The 9358-nt window shown below is 38.8% G+C and overlaps 1 protein-coding gene across 1 annotated transcript in view; it reads right to left on the bottom strand.

The window, feature by feature from the left end:
• The window catches only part of LOC102679998, a 65796-nt gene that overhangs the window by 11504 nt on the left and 44934 nt on the right, over nucleotides 1-9358 (bottom strand). Inside the window, exons 2-3 of the mRNA XM_031510911.1 lie at nucleotides 6521-6589; nucleotides 6386-6422 (exon numbers count right to left, since the gene is read on the bottom strand). Of these exons, the coding sequence (XP_031366771.1) occupies nucleotides 6386-6422; nucleotides 6521-6589 (106 nt within the window). The remainder of the gene's footprint in view (nucleotides 1-6385; nucleotides 6423-6520; nucleotides 6590-9358) is intronic.

Raw genomic sequence — 9358 nt, 5'->3', positions numbered from 1 at the left:
TTTTTTTTTTTTTTTACAAAAAATTGTTCTAAATGCTTTAAAAAGGGGTAATCCAACCAAGAATCCTTTCAAGGGTATTTCATCGGTGTCCCAGAATTCGAACGAACGAGGAAAAAAAGGAAAAAGGAGGACTCGCGTATTCACGCGTATAATGAAAAATCTTCGTAAATACCAAAGAAGCCGTGGTTTCCCTCCTTCCTTGGGATTCCTTTTCTTTTTTCCTTTTTCTTTTTACACATTTTCGAATTTTCTCCGATCGAAACACCGGGAGAAATATTTTCGAACGGAGACGACTGTCTACGCGTGTATGCAGATCCTCCCCCAAAAGAACAAGGTCTGGCCGGTTCTAATAGTTGGCCGATGACATAACGTCCTTGCCAAATGTGCATCTGATTTTTAATCCAGTCCCGTCTCGGGACCTTTCCAGCTCTCCGGACAATGGCTGCCTCCGGGCGTATGCTCATCGACCAAAATGTCCTATGTTTTAGGCGAGAGAGAGAGACGCGAATCGAGAAAGAACAGCACTCCTTTCGTTCCCATTCGGGAGGAGAATATTGTTCTCGAGATTATATATTCGATTTTTCATTTATTAAGTGGATAGCAAGTGGAACACAGGTGGAGGATTAATGGAAGATGGAATGGAATTTTTAATATTATATGGCGAATTTTTATGGAATTTTATGGAATCGGATTTGATTGAAAATTTCGAAGAGGAATTAAAAAAAAAAGAAAAAAAAACGAAGGAAACTTTGATCCTCTCTCGAAATAATTACTTTGGAATAATTCCTTAATTTTTGAAATTAAATTCAACGAATTAAAGAAAAAGGAATTAATCGATCGATTTTCCCTTCCAAGGAGGAGATCTCCCTCCTTAGGAGGAGAATGGAAACGAATTTGAAAAGAAAGTCGAGTTTCCAAACGAAGAAGGAAAAGAGAAAAAAAGGAAAAGGAAAAAAAGAGTGACGCTTCTTTACACACAGAAATTTCTCCAAGTTTAAGTAAGGGAAGTTGGAATTTTTTCACCAGACAGACCGTCTGGCGAACGTCTGGCTCGGGTGATCGGTACTTCAGGTGTTTTTACGGGTTCCTCTCCTCCCTTCGAGCTTTTCCTCCACCCATCACCTCAGTTTGATGGCTTTTCCAGAGATTTTACCGCCCGGCCTTCGAGTTTTACGACGTCGTTGCTGGATTTTATATCACGACGACTCGTGGTATAGAGCTCGTCGATGAGCAACGACTCGATTTACACGTCGCTTTACAGAAACATATCAACCGAGAAACGAGCCCTTACCGAAACTCGAACTCCCTTTCAATTGCTCTTGGATCTCGGATCCAAGAAAGAGGGAAGATGAATTTTGCGAATGGCTTCATTGATGACGTTTCATTTCGACCATTCATTTCGATCCATAACTTCTCACCTGTTTTTTTCTTTCCTCTCGGCTATTTTTAATATTCTCTAAGAAGAAGAGGATCCTTAAACGATGGAAGTTTAAGAAATCGTGATAGATGATGAACAATAGAGCAGTATATTAATGCAAATTAACGAAACGTTTATCGTTTGATCATGATCCTTCAACCGTAACTTTATTTTTTTCTTTTTTCTTCTTTTTTTTTTTTTTTCTCAAGGATTTTTAATTCGAAGAGAAGAGGATTTCCAGATGATGAAGTGATAAGGTAACAATAGTTTATTAATCAAAGATTAATAAATTCATCGGTTGCGCAATACAATTGAACGATTATTAAACTGTGCGATTTAAAATCTGAATTAAAATCGAATGATTCTATCGATCCCTTTTTTAAATTGTTCATCCTCGAGTAGGGATTTATTAAAATTTATAAATTTGGTCCATCGTGTAATTTGTTTATAACTCGCATTTACTTTGCTTTAACACACACACATATATAGCATACAATGTTCAAAAGGTATGCACCATGATCTAACGTTTAATCAATTTCCAATTACCGATTTCCACAATTCCACTCGAAGCGATCGCACACCGATCGTAAAGCGATATTTCGTAATTCGGCGGCCAATTCGAATCTCCCCCCCGAGAAAAGGATCTCGATACCAGTTTTATAAAAAAAAGAGATACCAATTTGTTTACGACAAATTCGAATATAAACATCGTTTCGCAATCGCTTTTCCGGTCTCACGGGATGGAAATCGAAGCAAAATATTTACGACTCGTTACACACATATTTTTGATCGTATCTCTGATTAGAACGAAGGTGATCGAGAGATAGGTGATTTTTCGCACGAAGATTCAATGGCTCATTGCTCGAGGCGTAATTTCGATATTTATCGTCATTAGCGCGATCCTGGTTTAATGAAGGAAGCGCGGATAATCGGAGACTACCGGTTGCGAAATTTATTTTCGCAATTGGTTTGGCAAATTGGACTCGCTCCTTCCCAACGTCATTATTATTATCATCATCATCATCATCATCAACGCGTAACTGTCTCAAAACATTTTTAAACACGATTTTACGGTTTTGGAGTTTTTTCCATCGTCCAAGAGTAGAGCCGATTTCGGATCAATGTGATCAAACCCTTTTCATTTTTTGAACAAAACAAGGAAGGAAAATTCGCCCAAGAAGGAAGAGAAAAAGGAAAAATTTCAACGGACAGAAGGAAGACTCGATATATACATCCATCATCCCCTCTCGAAACGCTGCTCCGTTGTTAACCACCTGTGGCGACGCGAGCACAGCATCGTTCGGTTAACCGGTGAAACGAAGCTGCGTCTAAGAAGAAGCGACCGATTGGCATAGGTGAAAGTCGTTATCCGTTCCATTAACGGGTCGAATCCGAGCCGAGTGATGGGATCCAAGAGAACAGGGGGAATATTAAGCATGGCGAAGGTGCTTTGGTCATTAGGGGGGACGGCCATTTGCCGTCGGTTACGTTTCGAAAACGGGAATCGTGACGAAAGAGCCGACTAGTGGCAACCCTCGGATTTTCGGCTCTTAATGACCGGTGGCTCCGTCTAGTTATTATTAGTTTATCCCTTTTCCTCGTTTATTTGTGCGCTCGATCGCGCACCAAGGAATCGCGCACTAAGCGGTTTATTCTTGGAGAATAATTTTCGCTCGTGAAATCCAATTTTAACTTGTTTCTGTTCCAATTTTTCATTCCTCAGTTGCAACAACTCGGATTTTAATCTAGCCATCCAATCTTAGGGGATGGATATTTCTGTTCTGATTAATAAGAATTTTTATTTCCATTTCTGATCACTTTCTGCTCTTATTCTAGTCTTTTTCTATTTCGATTATTAATTTTTGAATTTGCAGAAGGAAATAGATTCCAATAAGGAGTTCCAAGTAAGAAGGTAACAATGTTGAATTAATAATAACTCAATCTTCGGAGCTGTGATTATCGTCGCCTCGCGTGTCTCGGAACCGAATTTCTTCCCGGGGCCCCGAAAATCAGCCTCGAGGGTTCACCCGTTTCCATCCACTAATCCTTAATGCACGGATCGCATGACGTCGTCGAAATTTGGTCGTCAAAACCGGGGCCAGAGATCGCCCCATGGTGCCTCTCCATTCTCCACATATTCTTTTCCAAGTTTCATCCTTTCAAAATTTCTCTAATTACATTCGATACGTTTCGTCGCAGCGTTTAATCGATATATAAAATTTCCAAAGCAAATTACCCCACTTAAGAGTTACTTCAATCTCTATAAATCTCTTCGATTAATTCCCAGTAATTGTTTCATCGATCTTAACGTGAAATTCAATATATATATTGAAAAGCAAGGTTAAAATTATTGTAAAATCAATTGATTCGATCTATCGATTATTCATCTTTAGTCGATTACTTATTCTTAATAAGGAAGAAATATTCGTATATATACCAAAAATATAATTTTCTTTTTTAATAGTAATGATATTAATTACCTTTTAAAATCCTTGAACAATTTTGCCAATTTTACGATAAGATCGATCGTTTCGCACGCAGTGAAGAAAAAAAAAATACGCGTGAATTGGCGAGGGAAAAGAAAGAAAAGAAAAAAATGGAAGGGGATGGAAAAAAGGAACGGTTTTGGTTTCGCCCGGTTTCTTCACGATTTATCGGGTGAATCGGTACACCATCGATTGCCCCTTCGGAGCAAGCCTCCTATACGCGGTAAGGGAAAACGTGAGTCTCGTAAATGGCCGATCTACACGACACGTCGCGCGTGCCATTGGCAGTGAAAAACATTTATGGAAACGTGCTTCACCTTTTACGAGTGAAGCCACCGATTACTTAATCCCTTCGGGGAGAGCACAGGGGGAAAAAATGACGGTCTGTGAATGGCCTAGGTCATTGCCGCCGGCGCTCTCTCTCTCTCTCTCTCTCTCCCTCTCGCTTCAGAAAAACGCCGATCGATGATCTCGTCTCTCTTCCCTCCCCGTAATAACGAAAAAGCTCGTTCAAAATTTCCCATTCTTTTGCTCATTCTTCCAAATCGCTATCCACTAGCAATTTAGAAAGAAGGGATGTTTCTTTTTCTTTCTTTTTTTTTTCTGTATTTTCATCAATGGTGGAAGAAACGTTACGATTTGTTCTTTCGATGATCGCGATTATCTTGGTCCTCTTCCAATATTAATCCGATAGATGGATGGAAAATCCATTCTTTCGAGTTTCTTTTTTTAATAAAATTAAAAATTAATCCAAAGATTATACGGACGATAATATATCTTTCCAAATTTTCTTAAATTTGAAAATTCTCAACTACTGATCCGCTCATTTCTCGATCCACGAAAATATCGCGATTCCGATTTCGAAATCCGAGTGACTAAACGTGACTTTCTAAGGCGAGACAAAGGTCGCAACAGAGGTTGCACAAGGCGGAAGCGGAGAATTAGAGGTCGCAGTCGCAGGACCATCGATCGAAGGTGGAAAGGAGAGATCCTGGTTCGGTGACGGGCCAGCCGAAAAAAAAAGGAAGGGGGGGAAAAAAAGAAAAGAGAAGAGAAGAGAAGAAAAGAAGAAAAAGAAGAATCGACGACGAGGACACGGATTGGAATGATGAATTCGCGTTCACGCGTGTTTTTTGTCCTGGCCTGAAGCGGACCCGCCGCCTGCTTCGATCCTAATCGACCATCTTACGTCACGGATGCAAAGTTACAACCGGTTCCAGACACCGAACAGACTTGTGTTTACACGTAACGCGCGTCACTTTCCATTCCGTCTCTTCTTTATCTTTTTCTCTCCTCCTATAGGATTATTTAACCAGAGACCTCTGGTTAGCGCGATGAAATCATCCTCGTTGTCTCGTCTGCATTGTGTTACGAATCGACCAACGAACACGTAATCTGCATTTCTTCCACCGGCCTCAATGTGTGTCTCCTTCAAAGTTTGTTTTCCTTTTTCTCTTTTTTTTTTTAAAACTGTAAGTTTTTTTTTCACAACGAAAGGAACGAGGATTCGTCTAAATTTTTTTAACTCGTGCGAACATCTCACGATCTTAAAAAAAAAAAAGAAAAAAAAAGAATATAGCTTCCTAAAAAAACAATTTTCTTAATTATCCCATATATATACTCGCGCTTTTGAAAATTCGCATTCTCAGCGGTGAAAAAACCGCGAGGGTCAAGTCAACACCGACCCTCTCTATACGTTTGCACCCTCGAACGAGACAAAATTCGCGAAAAAAGGAAGAAAGAAAGAAAGAAAGGAAAAAAAAGAACGGAAAAAATGAAAAAAAAAAAAAAACGGGGAAAAAAAATGAAACGAAACGGGAACGTCCCCTCCCCCGCGTGGCGTGGTTCCCCTCTGTTATTTCAATATCCGTGAGTGGCCGCGGTATCGAATATTGAGGGCGAAGATTTGCGCGCTTCTTGGCCCGCGCGTTTATTCCATGTCGAAAATGTTTTTTTTTTCTCTTTTCCTTTTTTTCTTTGTTTCTTTTTTTTTTTTAAGTTGTTGGAATGTTCGCCCGATTTAAAAAAATTTAACCGAATCCTCGTTCCTTTCGTTTTGAAAAAAAAACTGACAGTGTTAAAAAAAAAAAGAAACAAAGAAAAAAAGGAAAAGAAAAAAAAAAAAAAAAACGTGGAAAAAAAATGAAACGAGACGAGTACGTTCCATCCTCCGTGTGTCGTCGTTCACCTCTGTTATTTCAATATCCGTGAATGGCCGCACTATCGAATATTGAGTGCCAATATTTGCGCGCTTCTTGGCCCGCGCGTTTATTCCATGTCGAAAATGTTTTTTTTTTCTCTTTTCCTTTTTTTCTTTGTTTCTTTTTTTTTTTTTTTTTTTTTTTTTTTTTTTTTTTTACGTGGCGAAGAGAGAAGCGAAGAGAGAAGGAAGGAGCGTAATTAAAAAAAATCGTACGCAGGGTGGCAGGAGGCGTGGCGTGATCAAGAGATCCAATTAAGAAGGTAAGGAGACAACACTCACCTTTCTGCAATTGGCCGTGGTCCGCGTTCATTTTCGCCTGCAACAGAAAGTGCTGCGCTTCACTAAGTAGAATTAGCACGGGGACCGTGAAAATTCCAGCCATTCTGCTAAAATATGTGCAAGCGGTTCGCTCACCTCGTAACCTTGTTTCGCGCCCCGTCCGCCGCCCCAATAGTCGCTCTCCTTGTCATGGGGGTTGCATTGCTGGAACGGAAAGAATAAAGAAATATTATTATACGAAATATAAATAATATTCGTTACGTTTTATTTCCAATTGAAAAATTTAATCAATTTGAAAATGTATATGATTTTTCCTGTTTATTCGTATTTTATTTTAATTTTATTTAATCTCTGTAATTCTTTTGTCGCTTGATAAATTTCAATAAAAAAAAAATAGCATTAAATAACTAATAATAAATAAATAGCATTAGAATCAATTAATCACATATTAATCATTATATTAATTTTTGAACGAATATACTATCTATATTTTTCTTTAAGTCCTATATTTGAACTCGTCCTATTTTCCTCCAAATCGATTTCTTTTTAATTTATATTTAAACATTCGATTTTGAATATTGAATTTTCAACCGATTTTCATTTTTAACTTTAAGATTACTTTACTATCTTCCAAATCAGAATTATTACATTTCTCGAAATGATCGATCTCGTGTTCTTCGTTGCTTTCCTCGAAATATTGTTAAATCGATTTTCGTAAATCATACACGCACTTTACTCTTCGTTCGTCGCAATAAATTAATCAACAATCACAAAGTGAAACAAAAATCGAAAGAAAAAAAAAAAAAAAGAAAAGAAAAATAATACTCCATCCCCTTCGATCCATGGCGAAGCAACACCGTTCGTCGAACGTACTTTCCAAAAGCCGCGTAAATAGCATCAATAATTGATGGAGAGGGGGAGGAGGAGGATGGAGAGGGTTGGCAAGGTGGTGGAGTATGATGATACGAGGAGGAGAGGAGATGGTAGGGTCGAGGATGGCAAAGAGGGTGGCGAGGGGTAAAAAGCACCGTCTAGACACAACATAGACGAGGGTGGCGGGCTTAGCCCGTGACCTTGGGCATCACTCGGCCTTCTGAGACAAACAAACCGACCCTCCTCCTCCTCCTCCTCCCTCTCGCGAACCATATTTCTCCCGCACGCTTGCTTCTTACGCGTATTTCGAAAGTAGGGAGGGGTGTGTGTGTGTGTGTGCGTGCGCGCGTGTGTGGAAAGTTAGTTACAGGATGGACAGGCTGCACAAGTCTCACGATTCGGAGAATCGATTTGGAAGTAAATGACGGGAGGTTTGATCGAATGGTAAGGTAATAATACATCCTCGACTATTTTAACCCTTTATTGCTCGACTGTAGTGTTTTAACCGCCACTTATTTATTACTTTGACTTTTATTAAAATGCTGCCATCGAATCGAAGAAGTAAAAGTGGTTTTTGCTTTGAAATGGAGGAACAGCAGACCAGGAAAGAATCGATGAAAAGCTTTCTAACTTTCGTATCTTTCTAAGAGTTTTTAATTATTCCATTATTGTATCAGCCTAACTTATAATTCTCAACAATATTATAATTGATCACATTATATGAATAAATGAAAACGAAAAAAAAAAGAAATTATCATCGTCTCTATCACCAGCTAGAAAATATAATTGATTAAATTCATAACCTTCAATCTACGAAAAAACAAAAAAAAAAGAATCATTCAAAAGCCTTTAAAATAAATCTGAATATCGATTGTGAACGCGAAAGAGAGAGAAATTCCTTAAATCTTCTTTGGGAGAAGAATTTGTCCCTAGTAAATCATCGGTCGTCCCACTAATTGGGGGGAGAAAAATTCTTTCCCTCGATAGCTCGTGTGTGCTCTCGTAACGTCTCTGGTGTCTAGACCAGAGCGTGGACGGTTTAGAACGAGAGACACCGTGGATGTGACAAGGACAAGGGTGGATGGAAGCCAGGGACATTAAGGGATGACCCCGTTTCCCTTCTCACGACCTCCCGAACCGCGCGCGGCCCCTCCGCAACTACGAGAACCTTGCGTGTGGTCACGTATCCATCTCGAAGGACTCTCGGATGCCTGTGAAAGGGTGGCATGTCGAGATGGATGACGAACTTCTTTCTCTCTCTACAAATTCAATTCGATTTGCAAAATTTTATCCCCAAAGTTTCTCGATACGAGATTCGGACACATTGAATTATTTAATCTTTTTTTTTTGGAAAGGGGAGGAAAGGAAGGGTGGAAGAGAGGGAGGATGAACGATTTTTAAGAGATATCTTCGAATTTTTGCATTTAAACCGGATATATCACGTTGGAAAATATTTTGAAACGCTCGAGAGGAAAATATTTGGCCAATTTTTCGAGGGTGGAAGAAGTAAATATTTCTTGATTTTTCAATTGTGCAGGATGCTAAATGGGGTGGATAATATTGGAAAATATTTTAGATCGAAAAGGTTGAATCTCGGCAAAAAACTATAGATATAGATACAGCTTGATAGACAATTTTGAGAAAAAGTTTTCGCAAGTAGCTAATAACGATTTTGAATCGACTTTGTTCGATGTTAAAAAGGACTAGAAATATGATAAGCGACTATTATTCAACAGTATAAAAAAAAAAAAAAAACAATCTTATATAACTTAAGCTTCTGAATTGTAAATTTTAATCTATTCCTAAATAACACCTATATGTGATTCGTAATGAATTCGTGAAGGATTAAAAGAAGAGAGAGTGCATAAAGTGGACACACAATCGACAAGAAACTCTGATTAACCGACACGATATAAATTCCAAATCCTATCATATAACGCTTTAATCCTCGCGATACTTATCCTCTGTCTACAAAACGATTAACGATCGAAAAAGACCACGAAATCGATCGTAAAAAGAACACACAACATGGCGATAATTCCATAAACGCGTTATCCTCAATCGTTCGATTGGTCCAATTCGATATAAATGCGAATCGAT

The sequence above is a fragment of the Apis dorsata genome, unplaced genomic scaffold (genome assembly GCF_000469605.1).
Source record: "Apis dorsata unplaced genomic scaffold, Apis dorsata 1.3 scaffold_269, whole genome shotgun sequence".
In the NCBI taxonomy this organism is placed as follows: Eukaryota; Metazoa; Arthropoda; class Insecta; order Hymenoptera; family Apidae; genus Apis; species Apis dorsata.
Note: the sequence above shows the minus strand (reverse complement) of the source record. Positions and strands in the feature narration are given on the sequence as shown.